Below are 27,475 nucleotides of genomic sequence, written 5' to 3'. Positions count from 1 at the left end.
AAATTCAGACCATGGGAGGTAGCTGGGTTGTCTCCCACAGTTGGCTCTGAGTCCAGATATCCAGATATTCAATACCGGGATGTTTCTGGTGATCGGCATTGAATATCCGGATGCTTTTTGGCTGGTTATTCAGCGCTGGCCAATGAAGTTTAAACCGGCCAAACATATACCCTGCTAATTTGGTGATCAAATTTGGCTGCCAAACTTAGCTGGCAATGCACTGAATATTGGTGGATAGCCGATTGTATTGCATGATAAACCTAGGCGCTAACTGGCAATATTCTACTACTACCGCTACTTATCATTTCTATAGCGCTACTAGACGTACGCAGCGCTGTACAGTTGAACATGAAGGGACAGTCCCTGCTCCACAGAGCTTACAATCTAATTAGGACAGACAAACAGGACAAACAAGAGCTAAGGGAATATTAAGGTGAGGATGATAAAATAAGGGTTCTGAACAAGTGAACAAGGGTTAGGAGTTAAAAACAGTATCAAAAAGGTGGGTGTTTAGCTTAGATTTGAAGACGGCCAGAGATGGAGCTTGACGTACCGGCTCTGGGAGTCTATTCCATGCATGTGGTGCAGCAAGATAAAAGGAACGGAGTCTGGAGTTAGCGGTGGAGGAGAAGGGTGCAGATAAGAGAGATTTACCCAGTGAACGGAGTTCCCGGGGAGGAATGTAGGGAGAGATGAGAGTGGAGAGGTACTGAGGAGCTGCAGAGTGAATGCACTTACAGGTCAATAAGAGGAGTTTGAACTGTATGCGGAAACGGATAGGAAGCCAGTGAAGTGACTTTAGTAATGTTATGCTGTACCAGTTTTTCTCTCTGTATGATGTACTGAGTTGTTTAGTTCAAGCCTTTAATACGTAGGGTTACTGACTATACACCCATTCTGCACCTGGACTAGCTTGCTACACACACCGTAACTTAGACCAGTTCTTTATCTCTTGCTTAACTATACAAAAAACTTGCCTTGACTTTATCTAACCCTCAAATTATCCCAACGAACGCTGTACCCCGCATCTTCTTCCCATCATATATCTGCTCTTGGTCCCTCAGCTATATGGTAAGCTGTATTTTAGAATATTTTTAGCATCATGTCTATGTTAGTTGAATGTTCTAATGCTTATTAGATGTATCATTAGTATTATACTAACATTGTATTATATCTCTGGTATTTGAATTCCAGTGCTCTGAAATGTGTATATTTTTGATACTGTTTCACGGTAGCTCTATTATTAGGTTTCAATTTACTGTTTTCAAGTTTACCTCATTTATTGTATTTTTGGTTATTTTGCTATTGTTATGCTGTTAAACAAATTGTAAGTTTTATGTTAAATTGTATCCTACTGTACACCGCCTTGGGTGAATCTCTTCATAAAGGCAGTTAATAAATCCCAAGAAATAAAATACTGCATCCATGTGCTAACAGTTATTACATGCTAATTCACACATTAAGGATTCGATTCAATAAATGGAGCTCAAAGTTAGGTGCCGTTATGATCTGCGCTAAGATAGTATTCTATAAAGGACACTCTTTGTGGCTCATCCTTTATAGAATACAGCGTAGTGCGCATTTCACGCCTAACTTTGGGCGCTTAGTATTTATGCCTGCTAAAGACTGGTGTAAACACTGGCACCCGGCCGATGGAATTAGATGCTGAAATGCAGATATTCTATAACATCGTGCCTGCCGGCACCCACCTCTTTCCTTTACTGCGGCCGCCTCTCTGATGTAACTTCCCATGTTGTCAGGGGTTCAGGCAGCCACAGTAAAGGGAAGAGGCAGGTGCCGGCGGCAGGGCAGCATATGGGAATCGCTGCCACTGCCAGATAATGCCACGGAGGGCAGATGCCAGGTGCCGGCGGCAGGTAGGAAGGAGGGCAGCATCTCGGCCAAGGGGGGGACAGCATCTTGTCTTGGGGGGGGGGCAGCATACTAGCTCCGCCTCAGGCGGCATCTTGCCTTGGGCCGGCCCTGATGCTTAAATTGGGCCAAAGCTGACCCTAATTATATGAGTCAGATTTTTGTTAAGTATTTGTAGATCTGAACCTGGATTGAACTGAGGTCTAAGAAAGTTTAGCTGTCCCTGATATCAACTGGCCACTGGAAAACCTGCCAACAGAAGAATGCTTGGCAGAGGAAACAGGCAAAACACAGGCTATTTTCACCCAGGAAAGAGAGCCGGGCAGTCGGCAACTTGATTGCTCCATAGGGTCCATGTTCAGAATGAAAGTGGAGAGGAATGTCTGGCAGGAAATGATGCCTGTTTCCTGAAATTATTTTTCGTAACTGCATTCCCTTCCCAGTGTGCAATGAGACAGTAACCCGCCATCTGAATGCCTGACCCCCTGCCAGGTCTTCTGTCCAAATATTTACATATCCTATTACTGTTTATGCATTACACTGTTCGAATGAGGTATCCCATAAACAGCTACTTCTCAAAGCACTAATAATCTCCTATTACCACTTGATTAATTTATATAACAAGTCAAAGTTATAACGAGATAATGCAGCATGTTAAATAAACCAGCATAGCGAGGTGCTGAGGTGGGGGATGAAACACCAGTGATTGTTGCATTTGAGAAACTGTCTAGGGTTGGGAAGGCTGGAGCACGACTGGGGTTTCTGTCACCTCTAGAAGCTTTTTAAAACATTTTGGGTTATGTGAACTATATCTGGACACTAGCCAACAGCCCCTTCCTCCTTCAAAAACGAATACTTTTGCTTCTTTGAGACATGGAGTAGGAAAAACCAGGGGAAGGAAAAACCAGGGGAAGGAAATTAAACTAGATAAGAATATAAGACATTTGAATTGTAAGTAGTGGATTTGCATATGTAAATGACCTATACATCTACATAGTGATGTTACAAGTACATAAGTACATAAGTAATGCCACACTGGGAAAAGACCAAGGGTCCATCGAGCCTAGCATCCTGTCCACAACAGCGGCCAATCCAGGCCAAGGGCAACTGGCAAGCTTCCCAAACGTACAAACATTCTATACATGTTATTCCTGGAATTGTGGATTTTTCCCAAGTCCATTTAGTAGTGGTTTATGGACTTGTCCTTTAGGAAACCGTCTAACCCCTTTTTAAACTCTGCCAAGCTAACCGCCTTCACCACGTTCTCCGGCAACGAATTCCAGAGTTGGTACTTATGTCTGAATATCTGCTGCATGCACTGTTTTGATGGGGGTATGTTCTGGGCATGGTTTGGGCATTACCTATTTTGCAGTGGCAGTACTTGTATTACACTGCCAAGTGTGTCCATCAGCATTTACCCCTGCTCTGAGACACACTTAAATATCAGCTAAGTGCTCCTAGGCTTCAGAGGAGTGATTGATGGGGGATTTTGGTGACCTTGCTGGTGTTTAAAACCACTTCAAAAAGCCACAAGTTTGAGTTTCTGCACTTGGCTCCCCTTGGAGTCCAGTTCTGGAAAAGTGCACAGATTGTAGAACCAAAGCCAAGAAAACAGCGGTGGCAGTGCAGGAAAGGAGAAGGAACCAAGGGTACATATAAAAATATTTATTGAAGATGGACCCTACTCGGCTGAGTTTTGACAATCAACCTTCCTCAGGGGGTCACAGGAATCTTCAATATGGACTCAGTGACAAAAGTATGCTGCAGTTCTTACATAAGTACATTAAGTATTGCCATACTGGGAAAGACCAAAGGTCCATCGAGCCCAGCATCCTGTTTCCAACAGTGGCCAATCCAGGTCACAAGTACCTGGCAGAAACTCAAAGAGTAGCAACATTCCATGTGGAACCCCAAACAGTAGCAACATTCCATGTAGAACCCCAAAGAATAGCAAGATTCTAGAATCCTAAAGAGTGACAACAAGTATATAAGTATTGCCATACTGGGAAAGACCAAAGGTCCATCTAGCCCAGCATCCTGTTTCCAACAGTGGCCAATCCAGATCACAAAGATCCTAAAAAAGTAAAAAACATTTTATACTGCTTATCCCAGAAATAGTGGATTTTCCCCAAGTCCATTTAATAACGGTCTATGGACTTTTCCTTCTTAGGAGGATCGTTCTTATTTTTAAGAAGATTGTGATTGACTTTTGTCGTACTGAGTCTATATTGAAGATTCCTTTGACCCCTGAGGAAGGCTGATGATGCCAAAACTCAGCCGAGTAGGGTCCATCTTGAATAAATATTTTTATATGTACCCTTGGTTCCTTCTCCTTTCCTGTTCCACCACCACTGTTTTTTGGTTTTGTGACTGAGCTTGTGGAGGTTTTTCTCCTCTTCTTTCTCTTGACACAGGTTGAAGAACCTGCCGTTTTGTGTTTCTCTCTAGAATGGTGGCCCCCGCTGAACATGCTGTCCAACGACCATTTATTTACCTTGACCTTAAAGGTATTTTACAAAAGACTCCATGTTGAGCAAGCCTTTGTAAAATACTCTCAAACTACGAAAGTCCAAATTTAGATGGTCTGTTCTTTTTCCTAGCCAGAAGACCTTTCTAGAATTTGGCTTTAAGATGTACCAGATGGCTTATGTTTGTTTCAATATTTCATATACTGTTCTGATATACTGCTCATTGCCAGGTGATTTACAAAAAAATCTATTAACTCTTACAGGATGATAAAAATAAACCCTCCAAGAAGAAATAAAACAGCTTAGCTTATAATAAAGCTATTAGGAAAAAGATAAGCCCTGGACCAGACCAAGGTCCATCAAGTCTGGCATCCTATTTCCAGCAGTGGGCAATCGGATTCTAAGACATTTCTTCATTCCTTATTTCTCATATCCAGAGATAAGCTGTGGCTTTCCCAAGACTTACAGTCTAAGAATGCTTTATGGATATTTTTTCTTTTAAATCAGTTATGCTAACTGCCTTCATCATACCTTCCAGCAACAAATTTCACAGCTTAAACTGTGTTTTCAATGACAAAACACTTACTCCAATTCAGTGGTGTACCAAGGGGGGGGGCGGTGGGGGCGGTCCGCCCCGGGTGCACGCCGCTGGGGGGGTGCCGCGCGCCTGTCGGCTCTTCGTTTTCATGCTCCCTCTGCCCCGGAACAGGTTACTTCCTGTTCCGGGGCAGAGGGAGCATGGAAACGAAGAGCCGACAGGTGCGCGGCACCCCCCCCCCCCAGCGGCGTGCACCCGGGGGTTCTTTCGTCGGGTGGTCGCGCTGTTCCCGGGGGGGCGCTGCACCCGGGGGGGCGGGGTGCATCGGCAATCCGCCCCGGGTGTCAGCGCCCCTAGGAACGCCACTGCTCCAATTCATCTACTGCCTATTAGTTTAATGGAGCATCCACTCATCGTCATGCCATTTGAGCGGAGGAGTAGCCTAACGGGCTGAGAACCTGGGGAACTGGGTTTAATTCCCACTGCAGTTCCTTGTGACTCTGGCCAAGTCACTTAACCCTCCATTGCCCCAGGTACAAAAACTTAGATTGTGAACCCTCTTAGGATAAAATACTTGCATAGAATACGTAAACCACTTTGGTTGTATCACAGAAAGGTAATATATCAAGTCCGTGACACCCCTTCACCATATTTGAAATGATACATCCTTGTCCCCTATTTACCCTTCCAACGATACTCTTGATTTTGCAAACTTATTAGCTTATTTATTTGAAATGGGTTATATTCCGCTTTTCACTACCAGTACTTATCAGATCATAAAATCAACACATGACATAAGAAAATCAGGTTCAATATAAAGCAATATAATCCTCTTCAGGTGGAAGCATTTTGGGGAGGGGGGGGGGGCGCAACATGGTTCCTGTGTAGCAGGTGAGCAGCACTTTAAAGCAGCTATGAGGCAACGTGGAGGGGCATAATTGAACGGGGACGACCATCTCTAAGGGCGCCCATCTCTAAGGACGTCCCGGCAAAGGGGCGGGGAAACCGTTATTATTGAAACAAGATGGGCGTCCATCTTTCATTTTGATAATACAGTCGGGGGCGCCCAAATCTCAACATTTCGGCGATAATGGAAACCGAGGAAGTCCATCTCAAAAACGACCAAATCCAAGCCATTTGGTCATGGGAGGAGACAGCATTCGTAGTGCACTGGTCCCCCTGACATGCCAGGACACCAACCAGGCACCCTAGGGGGCACTGCAGTGGACTTCACAAATTGCTCCCAGGTGCATGGCTCCCTTACCTTCGGTGGAGACAAACAAAGCAGATCAATCAGTGATATGGTTCAAAACTTTATTTTCAGAGATTCGCCCGACACAGACTGTGTTTCGCCCACAAGGGCTGCGTCAGGGGCTAATAGTCCAAGCAGGACATGAGATTGAAACGTAAAAAACCAGCAGGGTGCTTTCCTCAATCAAGGTGAGGACATCAGCTCAATGCACAGGGTAAGTCTCTGGTCGCATCTCTCACTGCAGTGGACTTCACAAATTGCTCCCAGGTGCATGGCTCCCTTACCATCGGTGCTGAGCCCCCCCAAACCCCACTCCCCACAACTGTACACCACTACCATAGCACTAAGGGGTGAAGGGGGGCACCTACATGTGTGTACAGTGAGTTTAGGGTGGGTTTTGAAGGGCTCACATTTACCAGCACAAGTGTAACAGGTAGGGGGGGCCTGGGTCCGCTTGGCTGAAGTGCACTGCACCCACTAAAACTGCTCCAGGGACCTGCATACTGCTGTCATGGAGCTGGGTATGACATTTGAGGCTGGCATAGAGGCTGGCAAAAAAAAATTTTTAATTTTTTTTTTAGGGTGGGAGGGGGCTGATGACCACTGGGGGAGTAAGGGGAGGTCATCCCCGATTCCCTCCGGTGGTCATCTGGTCAGTTTGGGCACCTTTTTGAGGCTTGGTCGTGAACAAAAATGGACCAAGTAAAGTCGACCAAATGCTCGTCAGGGACGCCCTTCTTTTTTCCGTTATCGGCCGAGGACGCCCATCTTTTAAGCACGCCCCAGTCCTGGCTTTACTACGCCTCCAACACGCCCAGTGAACTTTGGTCATCCCCACGACAGACTGCAGTTGAGGACACCCAAAATCGGCTTTCGATTATGCCGATTTGGGCGACCCTGAGAGAAGGACGCCCATCTCCCGATTTGTGTCGAAAATGCCCCTGATGGAGTCTTTCACAGGGATAGCAAGTCTCACTCATTCGGAGTGAGTCACACTCATTTGAAAGCTTCCTCACTCTCACACTCTTTGAGCCCTATTTCTCGCTCAACAGAGCTTCAGTACCAGTGCACTGATCTTGATCACTGCTTTCATGAGAGGGAAGCCTTAGAGAAGTAAACTAAGTGCTTCAACCAGTAGGAAGAAACATGGGCACTCCTTCCAATCTACTGCTTCCCCTTGCCCTGTCCCTTTTCTCATTGCTGTAGGCAGGGCCGTGCCAACACGGTAAGCGAGGTAAGCATGGCAGGAGGGTGCCATCCTCTGGGGGCGCCCCGCCGCACCATGCTTACCTCGCCCTCTTCTCCCCAGATCCTTTTTCTTTTTTTTTTGTTTAAATTTACCTCTGTCCGGCAGCAGTGTAGCGTTAGTGAGAAGGAGGTGGCGCTCCCCCGCCCCCACGTGTCAGTCTTCCCTTCGCTCAGTTCCGCCTTCTTCTGACATCAGAAATGACGTCAGAAGAAGGCGGGACACTGCCGCCGGACAGAGGTAAATGTAAACAAAAAAAAAAAAGGAAAAGGATCTGGGTAGAAGAGGGTGGGTAGTGTAGCGATCATTTTCGGGGGGGGGGGGGGCAACTGCAGGGGGGCGCCGGAGACCCTAGGCACGGCCCTGGCTGTAGGTACCTGTGCTCTGAAACCAATGTACATTCTTTTACCTATTGGGTGGAAGCAGAGGCATAGCTAGGTGGGTCACCAGGGGAGTGGCCACTCCCCCAAACAGTTTTCTAATGGCACCTGTGCCTATTTTTCATGCGATCTGTCGCGTTTACTCCACTCTCTGCTCCCCCCTGGCTAAGCTCACAAAATTTACCCAACTTGCAACTCACTTTGTATTCTTTCACAGGCTCCAAACAAAAGCTAATATCATTTAATGCTGCCTTGATTTTTTTTTTGTTACATTTGAACCCCGCGCTTTCCCACTCATGGCAGGCTCAATGCGGCTTACATGGGGCAATGGAGGGTTAAGTGACTTGCCCAGAGTCACAAGGAGCTGCCTGTGCCTGAAGTGGGAATCAAACTCAGTTCCTCAGGACCAAAGTCCACCACCCTAACCACTAGGCCACTCCTCCACTGATTCATTTGCAAAGCAATACTTCATTTAAATCATTCTAGATTTATACCTAGGATTACCGCCTGAAAAATCTCACTCTTTCGTTTGGTCCACCCTTGGCATCTCTGCTTTCAGCACAGGCCTGCATTCAAGTGTTGTGCATTCCACCCCCTCTGACAGGAAGTTTGCATTGAAGGAGGCGGGACTTGGCAGCACTTGGGTCTTGGAAGGCTGTAAATGCCTGCACTATTAATTTGGTAAGTACAGTCTTGGCCTGGGCGGTGGTAGGTTATCACAAGGAGAGTGAGGAGGTATAGAGAAGGCAGATGAGAGGCTGGATACAGGAGGAGGGTAGAGCCTTGAGCTGCCCTGGGGGGAGGGGTAGGGCTGACGGTTCACTAGAGCATCAGATACCCTTAAGTCAGTTACTACAACATGGGATCTCAACCCAGTCCTTGGGACACACCTAGCCAGTCAGGTTCTCAGAATACCCACAATGAATATGCATGAGATAAATTTGCATACAATGGAGGTAGTGCATGCAGATTTCTCTCATGCATATTCATTGTGGATATTCTGAAAACCTGATTGGCTGGGTGTGTCCCAAGGATTGAGTTGAGAACTCCTGACCTAGAGAGAGCGGTGAGCAGATGTTAAGGTCACATCCATCACTTTTCTGAACTGCTTAAATGTGACTAGAATTGTTCATTAGAAGCGAAATATCAGAATAACCTTCCTCTGCAAGCCAAGTTGACTCGAGTCCAGTATATTCCGATATCTCATCATGTAAACTCAGGGTAGCCTCATGTCTTTGAGAACAGCATATTATTATTAATTGGTATTTATTAACCACCTTTTTTTTAAAGAGATTCACCCAAGGCGATGCACAGCATAAAACTTACAATTTTGTTTACAACATAACGATAGTAACATAACCAAGAATAAACTAAATCCAGTAAATGAGGTAAACTTGAAAACAGTAAAACGAAACCTAATAATAGAACTACTGTGAAACAGTATAAAAAATATACACATTTAACAGCAATGGAATTCAAATACCAGAGATATAATGTTAGCATAATATTAGTGATAGACCTAATAAGCATATATTAGAATATTCAACTAACATAGATATGATGCTAAACATGATGGGAACAAGGTGCAGGGTATAGAGTCACTTGGGATAATTAGATGGTTGGCTAAACTCAAGGCAAGTTCTTTGTATAGTTAAGCAAGAGATAAGGAACTGGTCTAAGTTACAGTACGTGTAGTAAGCTAGTCCAGGTGCAGAATGAGTGTATAGTCAATTCACCCTATGTATTAAAGGCTTGGGAGAAGAGCCAGGCTTTCACCTGCTTCCTGAACTAGAGGTAGTTTTGAGTTCTACGTCTATAAAATAATGAGTGGAGTTGAACGGGTAGATGTGAAGCGTCTGTTCACGCTTTCCAAAAATACTAGGACTAGGGGGCATGCGATTAAGCTAGAATGTAGTAAATTTAAAACAAATCGTAGAAAAGTTTTCTTCACTCAACGTGTAATTAAACTCTGGAATTCGTTGCCAGAGATTGTGGTAGAGGCGGTTAGCTTAGCGGAGTTTAAAAAGGATTGGGACGGCTTCCTAAAGGAAAAGTCTATAGACCATTTTTAAATGGGGAAAATCTACTATTTCTGGGATAAGCAGTATAAAATGTTGTGTACATTTTTGGCATCTTGCCGGGTATTTGTGACCTGGATTGGCCACTGTTGGAAACAGGATGCTGGGCTCGATGGACCTTTGGTCTTTCCCAGTATGGCAATACTTATGTACTTATGTACTTATGTACGTAGCTCCTCTGGGAGTAAATTCCAGAGCGTGGGGGCTACTCCTGAGAAGGCTCGCTGGCAGGTATGACATCGTTCAATTTCTTTGTGTGTTTGCCTGTTGCATTTAAATGTGAATATTTATGTGATCCGTAGACCTGTCATAAATGTTTGCACCTATATTTCGGCATGCTGATACTCGTTTTACAGTAGAATTTTATAAGGACACTTACATGTCCAAGTCTGCTTGTAGAACAGTCTCACTACCCATGTTCTTTATTAGGCCCATAAATGAAGGTGCCTGTTAATTGGCACCTACCTGTTTAGGCTGCTATTCAGCAGACCTGAACTAAACGTTTAACTTATTTAGAGTGCAGCTGAGTATCAGCGCTATCCACATAGTTTTAAAGCCCACCCTTGGTCTGTCCCAAACCAGCACCTTATACAGATAGTTTTGATCCATTCAATCAAATTTTTGACCTAATGTTGTTGTTGTGGTGTATATGAATGAAGGGAAGGGAAATGGGACTTGATATACCGCCTTTCTGAGGTTTTTGCAACTACATTCAAAGCGGTTTACATATATTCAGGTACTTATTTTGTACCAGGGGCAATGAAGGGTTAAGTGACTTGCCCAGAGTCACAAGGAGCTGCAGTGGGAATCGAACTCAGTTCCCCAGGATCAAAGTCCGCTGCACTAACTACTAGGCTACTCCTCAACTCATTCCACCAATAAGAGCCAACCTCATCAGTGATGTCACAATGGCTTAAAGTCCATTGCACTAACCACTAGGCTACTCCTCCACTCATTCCACCAATAAGAGTCAACCTCATCAGTGATGTCACAATGGCTTGATTGCCCGATACTTGGCTCACTTCTGATATTGTGATGTCATAAGGGAAAGGAGAAAGGGGGAAAGGGAAATGGGACTTGATATACTGCCTTTCTGAGGTTTTTGCAACTACATTCGAAGGGGTTTACATATATTCAGGTACTTATTTTGTACCAGGGGCAATGGAGGGTTAAGTGACTTGCCCAGAGCCACCAGGAGCTGCAGTGGGAATCGAACTCAGTTCCCCAGGATCCAAGGCCACTGCACTAACCACTAAGCTACTCCTCCACTCCAGTGGGAGAGGGGAGAGGGGAGGGGGAGAAGATTTTTTTATCACTGTTAGGTATAATATGAATTGCGGATGAGTTTAGTCATCAAACAGAATGCATTATTGTACTTGGCTTTCAGGATACCGGAAGGACCTGTGTATCAGTTTTGACAACTAGAAAAATCTGCTGCAAAGGTCTGATATCTTCCACTCACACTGCACACGGGATTTCAGATCCAGCCTTCAGAATCTCCCCCCCCCCCCCCCCCCCCCCCCGTAGCACAATCTGGCTTTCAGGATAAGCAAGATTAGCACATTAACCTGAAGTCTTCGCATGAACTTAGTCAAATGTATATCATTACATATATCCAAAGAAAGCAGACCCTTCAAGGGCTTTCAAGATGGGATTTGAAACCCACTGGTGTAGGTTTTGACATTTGCGGCATGATTGGGTACATTTTTATACAAAAGCAACATTTTATTTATGTTATTTGTTTCAAGGGCCTGGCAGGTCCCTTCATCAAACGTCTCTATAGCATGGAGAGAGCCCCCCCCCCCCCAGAATAGAATGTGCGTTAACGTCAGTGTATCAAAACTTTTTCTTTAGGCCAGTAAAAAAGACAGATCCACCACCCATTTCTCTCCTGTTTCATGAATGAGAATTCAGGGTTAGTCTGGCAAGTCAGTTGCAATCTTAATGCGTTCTGGGGCTTGTAGTTCAGTGTTTTCCCCACCCCCATTTAAAACCAAGACTATAAACAGCAGTATTCATGGGGTGTGGAGGAGAAGAAGCATTAATTAGCCAGAAGAGGCCTAAAATCTTGGGCAATGAACTAAGTTGAAGGCACAGACCATAGATTATACATAGTCAAGAGACAGAATTAATTTTGGCCACACAAAGATTTATCAGCAGCTGAATGAGGCTTTTGGGAGTCTCAGCCCCAGGACATCAGGAAGAGATATATTCAATCACAAGCATGTGGAGATGTTTTTACTACCGGGGAGGAGGGGTCGTGCAGGGTGCAGGGGGAGAAGAGAGAGGGGGGGGGAAAAACATGTGTAGCACCTACTTCGTAGCATAACTCGGCCAAAGACCGTATGGTCTCTATCCAGGGTGCTGCAGTTCCAGCGGTGGTGCCGGAATTGGTGCTGGCATTCCCGGATCCACTCCTTAGCCCCCTCCCCGATAGATTGCATGATGTCCGGATGTTTCTGGCAAAGCTGCCGCTGTTTACTCACTAGTCCTGGGATGTTATCACAGATGACGCGTGCCCCCAGCGCACCGATATACCTGCAGCAAAGCACAGCACATCTGGACTGATGTTTTCTGTCAAGAAACATGAGCAGCCAAACCTCTGACAGTTCATTACACGTTTCATGTTTATTTGATATACTGCAAATCATTAAGAGACACTGAAGTGGTTTACACGTCTACCTTCTTACAGAGTTGTAGTGGTTCCTGACTCTCTGCTCCTAGCCCCCCTCCCCAAAAAAATGCCCTCCAGCTATAGGACTGCTTGATGGGTCCATTGGTTAGACAGTTTTGAGAGCAGTTTTGATTTCAGCTGAAACTCAAAAAACCAGTTTCAGTTGGCCTCTAACTGGATTTACCTGCATGTCAATATTAAGAAAATGTTTGAAAATCACAACACAACTTCACACTAGCTGTGTAATTCTAGTATGGGACACTCACACCCTTATGTAGTCAAATTAATCTAATTTAATGGAGGAAAAAAGCTTCACTGTCGCCACCCAGCCAGCCCGACGTAGTCGGCTATAAGGTGTTGGCTTGGTGTGCCATCATATAGCTTAAAAAAACTCCATTCATATATTTTAAACTAATCCCCATATAGGGGTCTACTTTCGCTGTACTTATCAGCTATCCAATCTGTGTGTCTCCACTCTTTCTAAATTATTCAGACAATCTTGATACAAAATTCAGTTCTGTTACATGAGATCAATCAATGGACACCATTAGAAATCACTTAGCTCATCCACATGCATGCTGTAGTGTTCTAATCATTCCGGTGTTCTCCACTTCTCAACCCGACAGGGAGCCCCCGGTTTTGCGATTGCTGCATCAGGGGTTTAAATTGTATCTCTTATTGTATCAACGATTCTCTCCAATCTGCTGTATCCCGGAATCGCTGCTATTAAGAAAATGCCAATGTGTAATCTGATTGACAATTCTCGAGGCCCCACAGAAGGAGGAAGAGTCATGGTACTTAGAACTGGATCAATTTTGAGGATTATCATCATCAGGATCCCGAGACTGGGGAGGGAAGAGGTGAAGCCCATTCTGGATCCCTACCGATACACCCTCATGTCTTGCACAGTGATGAACAATTGGAATTTCACTAGGCAAACCTTGATGTGGAATGCCCCGCATCTGACTAATTTTTTATGCCCAGGGTTTCTAGTAAAAGACTTTTATCAAGAGGGACCCTTATAAAAATAGGCTACTTTTCTTTGCTTTAATTTTGTTCTGCCTCCCAGCAAACACAAACTGATTTGTTGATAACATGACAAAAGTGTGATTTTAGCAATAAGATTTAAAAGAAATCTCCAATGATATCAACCAAAGTCTACATATCATGCACTCATGGGCAGATGCATTTCAGCTGAAACTTAATGCGGAAAATACCCAATGCCTAATACTCACCTCTCAACACAATACAAACAAATTCACCACCATCAACACACCAAAACTGAATCTACCAATTTCGGACACCCTAAAGATTCTTGGAGTTACCATAGATCGACACCTAACACTTGAGAGTCATGCGAAAAATACAACCAAAAAGATGTTCCACTCAATGTGGAAATTAAAAAGAATAAGACCATACTTCCTAAGGACTGTCTTCCGTAATCTGGTACAATCATTGGTACATAGTCATCTAGACTATTGTAATGCACTCTATGCCGGCTGTAAAGAGCAAATACTCAAAAAACTCCAGACAGCCCAGAACACTGCAGCTAGACTCGTATTCGGAAAATCAAAATATGAAAGTGCTAAACCCCTACGAGAAAAGTTACATTGGCTCCCACTCAAAGAACGCATCACGTTCAAAATATGTACCCTAGTTCATAAAATCATTCATGGCGATGCCCCAGCCTACATGTCAGACCTGATAGACTTACCACCCAGGAATGCTAGGAAATCATCTCGAACATTCCTTAATCTTCATTTCCCCAATTGTAAAGGTCTAAAATACAAACTAACGCACGCATCAACTTTTTCCTATTTGAGCACACAATTCTGGAACTCACTGCCGCGCAACCTGAAAACGATCTATGAACTGACCGACTTCCGCAAGCTACTGAAGACCCATCTCTTTGACAGGACATACCACAAAGATCAACACATGTGAACTCTCCCACACGTAACCAAAACTGTTCTATTATGTTCTCTTGCTATATTACGATCATGTTTATAATGTTTTCTTATTATATTACTTTCTTGTTTATCATTATCGTGTAACCCAAAATCTTTCTGTAATACTAAATGTCTACTCTCTTCTTATTTCCACTATTCATGATGTATTGTAAGCCACATTGAGCCTGCAAAGAGGTGGGAAAATGTGGGATACAAATGCAATAAATAAATAAAAGTCTTTTGCATGTCCATACCCCAATTTTTTTTTAAGGATGCAGTATTTTGAATGTGCCCAGGGTTGAAGAACATGGCTGAATGCCATATTGTAAAGTTTTGTCCTGTGCTTAAAAAGCAGTGAGAGCAATTATTTTAAAACTAGTAAAAGAGGCCCGTTTCAGAGCAAATGAAACGGGCGCTAGCAAGGTTTTCGTTGCCAACACCCCCCCTCCCTCCCTGGCCAACCCCTTCGTTGTTCTGTCATTGCTCCGCCCCCAACGTTTGACGCGAGGGCGGGGCCCGGAGCGATTTCCCCCCGCCTCCCTGCCTGCCAACCCCTTCGTTGTTCTGCCATTGCTCCGCCCTCGAGGGCGGGGCCCGGAGCGATTTTGGTGGCTTCACCACCACGAACCTTCGAACCTTTTTGAAGGAGGTCAGGGCTTGGCTTCACTGACGTCAGTGTCCTCAGAACGTTGAGGGTGAGTTTTATTATTGTTTTAAAATGTGTAGCCTTTTCGTGCACCATTACATAACATCGTTTAAGAAAACCATGGTATATTTTCATTATTGGGTGGTATAAAGAGGCACGATTTTAAATATTTCCCAGCCTAATATATTTTAGAAAAAGGAATTATATTATCTAGTTTAAATTTCAATTTTATTTTTGTATTTTTATCTATATTGTAAACCACTGTGATCACTGGTTGCCAGGCAGTATATAAAGTTTTAATAAACTGTAAATTAATGGTTTCTGTGAGTGGAGTAGCCTGAACAAGGATAGTAGATGGTGTGGATGAGAAGATTGGATAAACCATGTGTTCTTTATCTGCCATCATTTTCTCTGTTTCTATGGAGTAAAACTTACTGGACTGTGAATTAATAACAGTAATAATAAGCAGTACAGTATTAAACCAGTATATGGTGAACGTTTGGGGGGGGGGGGGCAACACACAGAACTCATCATCACTATTGGGCTGATGATCAGAAGCAAACACAGGCGCTAGAGGCTGTTAGCGTCATACTAGCGCCTGCGTTTGCTACCACTCCATGATCAGAGCCCCTGAGCTCATGAAACAGTGTGCTCGCGGGCTCTGAATGCAACTAGCATGCAAATGATAGCGGGGTTGGGAAGACTTCCCTATGAAGAAAGACTAAGGAGGCTAGGGCTTTTCAGCTTCGAGAAGAGACGGCTGAGGGGAGACATGATAGAGGTATATAAAATAATGAGTGGAGTGGAACAGGTGGATGTGAAGCGTCTGTTCACGCTTTCCAAAAATACTAGGACTAGGGGGCATGCGATGAAGCTACAATGTAGTAAATTGAAAACGAATCGGAGAAAATCTTTCTTCACTCATCATGTAATTAAACTCTGGAATTCGTTGCCAGAGAATGTGGTAAAGGTGGTTAGCTTAGTGGAGTTTTAAAAAGGTTTGGACGGCTTCCTAAAGGAAAAGTCAATAGACCGTTATGAAATGTATTTGGGGAAAATCCACTATTTCTGGGATAAGCAGTATAAAATGTTTTGTACATTTTTGGGATCTCGCCGGGTATCTGTGACCTGGATTGGCCACTGTTGGAAACAGGATGCTGGGCTCAATGGACCTTTGGTCTTTCCAAGTATGGCAATACTTATGTACTTAAGTAATGATGAAATGAATCAGCCTTTTGGTTAACATTTAGCATTGCTATAGAAATGCTAAATAGTAGTAGTAGCAGCGTTGCGTACGCCTTGTAGGGGAGTGGAGCTGCCTGTGCGAACGGCAGCGCTTTGCGATGGGCGAAGAAGTAAATGCAGCAGAGCCTGGGGAGAAGAAGTATTTTAAAAGGCAGGCAGGCACGCAGGCAATGCTGCTGAACGCTGCTTCCCACCACGCTGGTGACTGGCGCAGGGATGAGACTTCTCAAGCCTTGGGGGCCTCCAGAAGATTCTTTAGCTGGCAGGGCCTGGAGATCCCCGCCAGCCCAGGTATTTATCTTTATGGGAGGGGGATGGACAGAGAGGAAATATGTGGGTCATGCCCACCCAGTCCACCACCAGGCCCACCCAAAAATTGAGGTCTGGCTACGCTACTGGGTTAAAGGGTAGCTCTTGTCCATCTGTCTATGACTCTGTTTCTGCAGCCAGATGGAATGAGGTATCGTATCATCCCTGGGGGGGGGGGGGGCAGTGTCATCAAATGGGTTAGTTTTGGGTGTGCCAGAACAGTAATGAACCTCAATCCCAAGTCAGGCTATGTGGAGTATTATCTCAGTCCATCAAATTCACTGCTAATGTGATCTCTTTCCTGTCGTACTCTAGTTTGAATTTCCTGGCTGGCTGCAGTTCCCATTGTCACACAGCTGAATGTAAGAATGAGAGCAGGTGGTAGCTGGTAAGGACGGCAGACATATTGGAAAAGAGAAATCAAAAGCTAGAGATCTGTACTAGTACAGTGGTTCTCAAACCTGTCCTGGGGGACCACCAGCCAGTTGGGTTTTCAGGATCCCCAAACCAGTATGCATAAGAGATCTTTGCATATAATGGAGGTGACAGGCATGCAATCTGGCCCATGCATTTCCGATAGGGATATCCTGAAACACCAACTGGATGGTGGTGTCCCATGTACTAGAATGCCACTGTCATATACGTTTACCCAAAGGGAGCAAACCCTTTCAACTTGCTTTTGCTACGACCGATATTGTTGATTCTGTTTTATTTTCTGGCAGTTTCTTCACACTCCATTGGGCCTCCTGCTCAATCAGAACTGGCCTTTACTAGGGTTCTTGCACCACGATTCTTCATTTACTGCTATCTTGGGTTGCCTCATTCCACCATTTATATCACTTTCTCTTTCCATCTAGTCCAGGTACTGCAGCAACAGTTACCTACAACTCCCTGCATGCACTGGAACAAACCCCAGCAACGGATCAGCTCGTCCCGATGACCTGGAGCCATACATAGCCCCAGAAAGAGAAAATTGATATGAGTCAAAGAAATAGATTCTCACCCTCGTAGTTATAGTGGGATTCCTTTCTTTGACATTTGTAATGATTGTTCCAACTTAATACTAGATTACTGTAACTCTTTGTTAGTCTTCCTTCTTACCAAATACATAGATTACAGCTTGACCAGAATATGGCAGTAATATACAATGCAAAAAAAAATATGATTATGTTTCCACTCTTCTTGTTGAACAGCACTGGCTTCCAGTTAGCTACTATTTTTGACCCATAATGCTTACTACTACATTCCCTTTTGACCTCATGATCTTCTGGGACCGACTGTCTGGTTGTCCCCACTCTTGCTCGTTCACACCTTGTCACCTCACGTGAATCTGCCATGCCGATCGCTCAGATCTTCTGGGACCGACTGTCCAGTTGTCCCCATTCTTGCTCGTTTGCACCTTGTCACCTCACGTGAATCTGCCATGCCGATCACTCAGATCTTCTGGGACTGACTGTCCAGTTGTCCCCACTCTTGCTCGTTCGCACCTGGTCACCTCACGTGAATCTGCCATGCCGATCGCTCAGATCTTCTGGGACCGACCGTACGGTTGTCCCCACTCTTGCTCATTTGCACCTTGTCACCTCATGTGAATCTGCCATGCCAATCGCTCAGATCTTCTGGGACTGACTGTCCAGTTGTCCCCACTCTTGCTTGTTTGCACCTTGTCACCTCACGTGAATTCTCTTGCTGTGCTCCTGTGCTTTGGAACACTCTTCCAGTGGATCTAAGATCCATTACCTCTCGGCCTAAATTCAAGACCACACTAAAGACTTGGCTTTTGAAGCAGGCCTTTGGATATTCTCTGCCTGATGGTTAACTCCAAGGATCTCCTCTGTATTCTATTGATTTTCTTTTCTTGGTGCTCTTTTTTTTACCCCTTCCTTTTGTGTTTAGTTGTTTGTGTTTTGACTGGTTCCAATTGTTGTGCTATTCCTTCTCATCCCTCTATTGTTGTACTGTTATTTGGTGTCTTTGTTTTTGTTTTTTTTTTGTATTATTGTATTCTGCTAATTTTATTGGTTTTGTTAAATGCTTTGATATCTTTGGATCTTATCCACTGGCAAATGACAATGAACAGACAAAACATTTTTGTCGTTTGCTCTTCTGAAAGAGTGCACATGCTTTCTAAAGAGTGCACACTTTTAACAACATTGCTCCTGTGATTACATAAACAACATAAGAGGGGGAAAAAACAAACAAAATGAACATTCCCAGAAATGACATGGGAAGACGTGAAATGAAAATTTTCCAGCTGTACATATCTAGTACTTAACAACATTGCATGTGCCTGGAGGGGAAATGCTCTCGAGTCATTTCTTCCAAAATCACTTTCTTTTCTCTTTCTCTAGATCAGGGTTGGGCAACCTCGATCCTTGATGGATGCAAATCAGTCGGGTTTTTAGGATTTCCCCAATTAATATTCATAAGATCTGTTTACATACAATGGAGGCAGTGCATGCAAACAGATTTCATGCATATTCATTTGTAAATAGTGAAAACCCGCCTGGGTTGCCCATCCCTGCTCTAAATAATGCACACTAAAATAAAACAAAACAGTAAGTGCTAAAACCATAGTAACATATAGTAAATGAGGGCGGATAAAGACCTGTACAGTCCATCCAGTCTGCCCAACAAGATAAACTCATTTTACATGGTATGTGATACTTTATACCCGAGTTTGATTTGTCCTTGGCATTCTCAGGGCACAGACCGTGGAAGTCTGCCCAACACTGTTCTTGTACTAAAAGTTCTGAAGCTAACGTTGAAGCCCCTTAAAATTTACACTCAAGTCCATCCCTATCTATTCAGTCACGATCAGGGCGTAGACCATAGAAGTCTGCCCAGCACTGTTCTTGTACTAAAAGTTCTGAAGATTCTGGAATCCTAAAGAGTTACAAGATTCCGGAATCCCAATTAGTAGCAACATTCCATGTAGAACCCCAAAGAGTAACATAGTAAATGAGGGCAGATAAAGACCTGTACGGTCCATCCAGTCTGCCCAACAAGATAAACTCATTATACATGGTATGTGATACTTTATATGTATACCCGAGTTTGATTTGTCCTTGCCATTCTCAGGGCACAGACCGTAGAAGTCTGCCCAGCACTGTTCTTGTACTAAAAGTTCTGAAGATTCTGGAATCCTAAAGAGTTACAAGATTCCGGAATCCCAATTAGTAGCAACATTCCATGTAGAACCCCAAAGAGAAACATAGTAACGTAGTAAATGACGGCAGATAAAGACCTGTACGGTCCATCCAGTCTGCCCAACAAGATAAACTCATTTTACATGGTATGTGATACTTTATACCCGAGTTTGATTTGTCCTTGTCTTTCTCAGGGCACAGACCGTGGAAGTCTGCCCAACACTGTTCTTGTACTAAAAGTTCTGAAGCTAACGTTGAAGCCCCTTAAAATTTACACTCAAGTCCATCCCTATCTATTCAGTCACGATCAGGGCGTAGACCATAGAAGTCTGCCCAGCACTGTTCTTGTACTAAAAGTTCTGAAGATTCTGGAATCCTAAAGAGTTACAAGATTCCGGAATCCCAATTAGTAGCAACATTCCATGTAGAACCCCAAAGAGAAACATAGTAACGTAGTAAATGAGGGCAGATAAAGACCTGTACGGTCCATCCAGTCTGCCCAACAAGATAAACTCATTTTACATGGTATGTGATACTTTATACCCGAGTTTGATTTGTCCTTGTCTTTCTCAGGGCACAGACCGTGGAAGTCTGCCCAACACTGTTCTTGTACTAAAAGTTCTGAAGCTAACGTTGAAGCCCCTTAAAATTTACACTCAAGTCCATCCCTATCTATTCAGTCACGATCATGGCGTAGACCGTGGAAGTCTGCCCAGCACTGTTCTTGTACTAAAAGTTCTGAAGATTCTGGAATCCTAAAGAGTTACAAGATTCCGGAATCCCAATTAGTAGCAACATTCCATGTAGAACCCCAAAGAGAAACATAGTAACGTAGTAAATGAGGGCAGATAAAGACCTGTACGGTCCATCCAGTCTGCCCAACAAGATAAACTCATTTTACATGGTATGTGATACTTTATACCCGAGTTTGATTTGTCCTTGTCTTTCTCAGGGCACAGACCGTGGAAGTCTGCCCAACACTGTTCTTGTACTAAAAGTTCTGAAGCTAACGTTGAAGCCCCTTAAAATTTACACTCAAGTCCATCCCTATCTATTCAGTCACGATCAGGGCGTAGACCATAGAAGTCTGCCCAGCACTGTTCTTGTACTAAAAGTTCTGAAGATTCTGGAATCCTAAAGAGTTACAAGATTCCGGAATCCCAATTAGTAGCAACATTCCATGTAGAACCCCAAAGAGAAACATAGTAACGTAGTAAATGAGGGCAGATAAAGACCTGTACGGTCCATCCAGTCTGCCCAACAAGATAAACTCATTTTACATGGTATGTGATACTTTATACCCGAGTTTGATTTGTCCTTGTCTTTCTCAGGGCACAGACCGTGGAAGTCTGCCCAACACTGTTCTTGTACTAAAAGTTCTGAAGCTAACGTTGAAGCCCCTTAAAATTTACACTCAAGTCCATCCCTATCTATTCAGTCACGATCAGGGCGTAGACCATAGAAGTCTGCCCAGCACTGTTCTTGTACTAAAAGTTCTGAAGATTCTGGAATCCTAAAGAGTTACAAGATTCCGGAATCCCAATTAGTAGCAACATTCCATGTAGAACCCCAAAGAGTAACATAGTAAATGACAGCAGATAAAGACCTGAGCGGACCATCCAGTCTGCCCAACCAGATAAACTCATTTTACATGGTATGTGATACTTTATACTCGAGTTTGATTTGTCCCTGCCTTTCTCAGAGCACAGACGGTAGAAGTCTGCCCAGCACTGTTCTTGTACTAAGTTCACTCAGTGAAATGAAACTAAATAAATAAATAAAAATGAACCAAGTGAGAGTCAAAGACATTTTCCCTCCTGCAGCTCCTTAACATAGATCTGCTTTTCTTGAGGGAGGGGGAGGGGAATTGTAACTGCAGGTTCCAGCATGCACTGGGACAAACCCAAGACCGGCTTCGTCTGGTGAGACCCAGATTTCAGGATCCCATCTTCCCGTTGCATAGCTTAGCTCTCTTCTCAACTCCGCAGCATCTCAAGTGAGTGAATGGCTTCTACCCCATGTTTTTGTTTCATGAGACTTCAGTGGCATCTCTTTTCAGTTTTCCATTGAAACAGTGAACCTTTATGCATCTGCATGGAAGCCCGTCCTCAGTAGCAAGGCACCAGGTTGGAGAATTTTCCAAAGGCTAGAATTAAGAGACATACTTTAGGAAGGGGTCTCCCCACTCCCCCCCTTGACACCCCAGACTCCTGTAACATGCAATTTAGTGGACACAGGATACCCAAGCTGTTTCAGAAGAGATCCGGTCGACTTACATCATCCATTCGAGGTAGCAATTGAAATGAAGTAGCTGCAAGCTTTCTGGAGTGCCCGGTGCTTGATTAATTTGATTACTCTGTCTATAGTCATTGACAGCAGCCATTTAAAGTGGTAAGTCTGGCATAGAAGGATGATGATTGGGGGGCACCTAACCTTTCGAGAAATATAGTATGCCCTATCAGATTGACTCTTGTCTTTTAGATTGTACACCTGTCTTTTAGATTGTAAGCTCCTTGAGCAGGGACTGTCCTTCCATGTTAAATTGTACAGCGCTGCGTAACCCTAGTAGCGCTTTAGAAATGTTAAGTAGTAGTAGTAGTAGTAGTATTACATATAGCAGTGATTTAACCAGAGCTGAGATTGTGATGTCATAATGCCTCATTCCACCAATGCCTAAGAGCCAACCTCATCAGTGATGTCACAATGGCTCGACTGTCCTATACTTGGCCCACTTCCCCCCTTAGTGTGAAGAGTGTCTTTGGTATCCAGAGCTGAGATTGTGATGTCATAATGCCTCATTCCACCAATGCCTAAGAGCCAACCTCATCAGTGATGTCACAATGGCTCGACTGTCCTATACTTGGCCCACTTCCCCCCCTTAGTGTGAAGAGTTTCAGTCTCTGGTATCCAGAGCTGAGATTGTGATGTCATAATGCCTCATTCCACCAATGCCTAAGAGCCAACCTCATCAGTGATGTCACAATGGCTTGATTGTCCTATATTTGTCTCACTCTTATCTATTAGATTGTAAGCTCCTTGAGCAGGGACTGTCCTTCCATGTTAAATTGTACAGCGCTGCGTAACCCTAGTAGCGCTTTAGAAATGTTAAGTAGTAGTAGTGGGTGCACACAGGACTTGGGAGGGAGAGTAGGGAAGATGGGAATTTAGGGAGCTAGGGAGGGAGGAGGGAGGGTGGAAGAGAAGGAGGGGGTAGTGGGTTGTAAGGGGGGGGTTTAAAGTTTATTAAGTTGCGGTGGAGAGAATACAACTTTTAGAGCTGGCAAGCTGTTGTTATTTGCAAATAGCAGACTGTTGGAAAAGTGACGGCTTAGCCACGGTAAGCGGTCACCAAGGAATTAACATTGGTCAGTTCCCAGTAATCAAGGAAATGCCAATGGAGAGAGAATATCCTACTTTCTAGTTTAAATGTTACAGTTAATTTGGAGGGATGGGTTTTGAAAGATGTATGCTTAAATGTTTACCAGGTACAGAAAGGGAGGAGGGTTGGGGGGATAAAAATGTAAAAATTTGAGATCAGTTCCCGGCAATTAGGTTTAACGATTACAAGTCTGGATTGTATTTGCATGGAATTGCGGAGGCAATTTGGACTGGTGTGCTGTTTCAATAAAATCGTTAAAAGATCAAGTGGTAAGTCTGGTTTGGTTCTCAAGTAGATGCACAGAGCAAAATCTTGGAGGTTGTGCCGGTTATTGGTTCCTGTCTACACAGGGTTAAAATAGGAAATCAGCAGGTGTTTATGGTTCTGTGATCAACCTTTGGGAACACAAATTCCATTAGGATTGATTAAGCTTGGGATGGAGTCTAAGCTGCATCAATTGCATTCCAGGACTTGCTAGCTGGCTGTTTATAATTTTGCCCTTGGGGTGGTGAGGAAAGGATAATCAGGCAGGTATTACTTGTTCATGGGATGGTGAGGGCTGACGGGACATTGCTGCCATTTATTGATGGATTAGAAGTAAAAAAATCACAGGTCTGTGTACGAAAATAATATCTTTGTCATAGGAATCCTTGTTAAATAGGGAATGGCCGTTTGTTTAACCTTTCAAATAACACAACAGCAGGAAGACACTTTCATGAAACTGATGACAAGCAGAGTGATAATAAATGATATAAAGTCTTTTTTTCTTTTTATTTCATGCAGAGGATATTTAAGCTGTGGAATCTGTTGCTGGAGGACGTGGTCAAGGTACTACTACTACTACCAATCACTTCTATAGCACTACTACATAGTAACATAGTAGATGACGGCAGAAAAAGACCTGCATGGTCCATCTAGTCTGCCCAAGATAAACTCATATCTTGAATTTGTACCTGTGTTTTTCAGGGCACAGACCGTATAAGTCTGCCCAGCAGTATTTCCCGCCTCCCAACCACCAGTCCCGCCTCCCATCACCGGCTCTGGCACAGACCGTATAAGTCTGCCCAGCACTATCCCCACCTCCCAACCACCAGTCCCGCCTCCCACCACCGGCTCTGGCACAGAATGTATAAGTCTGCCCAGCACTATCCCCGCCTCCCAACCACCAGTCCCGCCTCCCACCACCGGCTCTGGTACAGACCGTATAAGTCTGCCCTCCCCTATCCTAGCCTCCCAACCACCAACCCCTCTTCCCCCCACCTGCTCCGCCACCCAATTTCAGCTAAGCTTCTGAGGATCCATTCCTGCTGCACAGGAATGTACAGATGTACATAGCACTGTACACATTAATTGCAAGTTCTTTCTCTGTCTGTACAGGGCTCACAATCTAAGTTTTTGAACCTGGAGCAATGGCGGGTTAAGTGACTTGCCCAAGGTCACAGGGAGCTGCAGTGGGAATCAAACCCAGGTTTCCAGGATCAAAGCTTACTGCGTTCACCATTAAGCTACTCCTCCTAACATAGCAAGAGTCAAAAGAAGATTGGAGAAGTTCCTGGAGGAAAAGTCCATAAAATGTTTTAGCCAGGTAGATTTGGGAGAGCCCTTGCCTCATTCCTGGAAATATACTATGAGAATAGATCTAATTTTGGGGATCTTCCAAGTATAGAAACCACCTGCAATATATATTCACAATTTTCTGTCTTTCGCAGGAAAAGCACGATTCTCACTTCTGCCAATTTTCTGTTAATTTCTAGGTTCTGATATTGGCATCTATGCCTCTCAGAGTTCATCTCTTTGATGATGTCACAATGCGTATCAAGTGTGATGTCACAGTTACAGAATGTTGATATTACTTACAGATAGGATGTAAGGGCTTCCTTTCATCCTGTAAAGTGAAGAAATTCTTAGCAGAGGGAATCTTTTTCAGCTTTAAATGAACAGCTTGCTGGAGATTTTTTTATGAAGCTGAACAATCTGTTATTACCTACTGGTCTGAGTTATGTTCACTAAGAACTCTATTCTCTAAGCCCCCCCCTTCTTGCAAAATTCCTGCTCCGCATAGGTAGCAAAGTTCAGTTCTGGATATTCTTAGATTCTCTCCTTTAATAAAGTATAAAAAGATATTTGGACTGATTCTGGAGGTGAGGGGAGGAATGTCTGTCTCAGTCCTATGGAGCATATTTATTTTTCCTGTTTAGACCTAAATATATTCCTTGAAAAAGTGAGCACAGGGATAAGCCTGTGTGGAAGAGGGAATAAAGCTAGAGGTGGTGTAAATAGCCTGACTGCTCATACATAGAGTAATAGGGAAATGGTGTACAATGGCTTAGAGGCTGATTATTGCAGCCTCTCAGGATGTTGAAGAGGATTCTGACAGGTTGCTCACCTGACTCAAAGAATAGTTAAGCTCTGGAAATCTTTGCCGGAGGATTTGGTAACAGCGGTTAGCATATCTGGGTTTAACAAAAAGGTTTGGACAAACTCCTGGAGGAAAAGTCCATAGTTTGCTTGCCCTGGGATTTGTAGTATGGAATGTTGCCACTCTTTAGGGTTCCAGAATCCTGCTACTCTTTGAGATTCTTCATGGAAGGAATCCTGCTATTCGTTATGATTCCGGAATCTTCTCACTCTTTGGGGTTCTGGTATGTTGCCACGATTTGGGTTTCTGCCATATACTTGTGACGTGGCTTGGCCACTGTTTGGAAAACAGGATACTGGGCTAGATGGAGCATTGGTCTAACTCTTATGTTCTTATGTCTGTCGCTATCTCCACCTGCTCCCTCGCACTGCCCATTGGGAGCCCCGTAGCATTTACAGCAGCTCTGCTACCTAGCATTGCTTACAGCCCCAACCCACACATCATTTGGAAGCAATGCCAAGCATTTTACCTGGTTCAGAAGTGGTTAAACTAGTGGTACCATCATAAGCTTCTGTCTAAATTAAGTGGGAACTTAGGAAGGGTAGACAAACCTCAGGATTAACAAAATCATGAAACCAATGACAAGCAGAGTGATAAGAAATTATATACAGTCTTTTTTGTTTTTATTTCATGCACTGGATAGTTAAATTGAGGATTAACAAAATCAAATATTGCTCTGGTATATGTAAAACTAGAATAAACATAAAAATTCACTACATAAAATCCAATGTAAGTAAAACAATACACGGTAAAATAATATCAGTACTTAAAAATGGCATTTCACAATACATGTAAAGTCAGTGCTCCTCTAGACTCAACACGGCACCGTGTTTCAGAATACGGGCCTGCCTCAGGAGTCTGGCGATGGATAATTAGTGTCATGATAATGCCGGGTGAATGAGCAGCCACGCTACGTCTCACGCATTTGGAGTACTTTTTTTGCATTTCTGATACCTTCGGTGATTACATAGTGCATCAGTTTCTGTATGCACGGTCTTTTTAAAGACCCTTTTGCTTTTTTTGGCATTGTATTCGAGGAGGGAATTGGATTTTAGCTCAGTAGCTCACAGGTACACTAAGTAGTTCCCTGCTCCCAGAGGGCTTACAATCTAACCCCCCCCCCCCTCCCCGTTTACAAAGCTGTGCAGCAATGCCGACACAGCCCGTTCAAAGTAAATGGGTAGACGTGAATTGTTTGTTTACGCTTTCCAAAAATACTAGGACTAGGGGCATGAGATGAAGCTACAAAATAGTAAATTTAATACGAATCAGAGAAAATCTTTTTTCATTCAACATGTAATTGGAGGAGTGGCCTAGTGGTTAGGGTGGTAGACTTTGGTCCTGGGGAACTGAGGAACTGAGTTTGATTCCCACTTCAAGCACAGGCAGCTCCTTGTGACTCTGGGCAAGTCACTTAACCCTCCATTGCCCCATGTAAGCCGCATTGAGCCTGCCATGAGTGGGAAAGCGCAGGGTACAAATGTAACAAAAAAAAAAATTAAACTCTGGAATTCGTTGCCAGAGAATGTGGTAAAAGCGGTTAGCTTAGTGGGGTTTTTAAAATGTCTGGACAGCTTCCTAAAGGAAAAGTCCATAGACCATTATTAAATTGACTTGCAGCATAAAATATTTTGAACTTTTTCAGGATCTTGCCAGGTATTTGTGACCTGGATTAGCCACTGTTGGAAACAGGATGCTAGGCTTGATGGACCTTTGATCTGTCCCAGTGTGGCAATATTTATGTACTTATGTACTTTATGTACTCTCTCCTCTCCCTTCTTCCCTTGCCCCCTTCTCTCCCTCCCGTGCATGAGCAGCTTGTCCCCTCCCCTCCCAGGCCTACCTTGCAGCCCTGGTGGTCTAGTGGCCTC

General features: G+C 44.0%; 1 protein-coding gene across 2 annotated transcripts in view; it reads right to left on the bottom strand.

Moving 5' to 3' along the window:
• WNT2B (Wnt family member 2B) overlaps positions 1 to 27,475 on the bottom strand; it is a 69,694-nt gene that overhangs the window by 14,014 nt on the left and 28,205 nt on the right. For both annotated transcript variants that reach the window (XM_030221746.1, XM_030221747.1), the window contains exon 2: positions 12,152 to 12,372. In XM_030221746.1, coding sequence (XP_030077606.1) covers positions 12,152 to 12,372 — 221 coding nt within the window. The remainder of the gene's footprint in view (positions 1 to 12,151; positions 12,373 to 27,475) is intronic.

The sequence above is a fragment of the Microcaecilia unicolor genome, chromosome 12 (assembly GCF_901765095.1).
Source record: "Microcaecilia unicolor chromosome 12, aMicUni1.1, whole genome shotgun sequence".
NCBI classification, from domain to species: domain Eukaryota; kingdom Metazoa; phylum Chordata; class Amphibia; order Gymnophiona; family Siphonopidae; genus Microcaecilia; species Microcaecilia unicolor.
The sequence above is the reverse complement of the archived record's forward strand: the minus strand, read 5'-3'. Positions and strand labels throughout refer to the sequence as shown.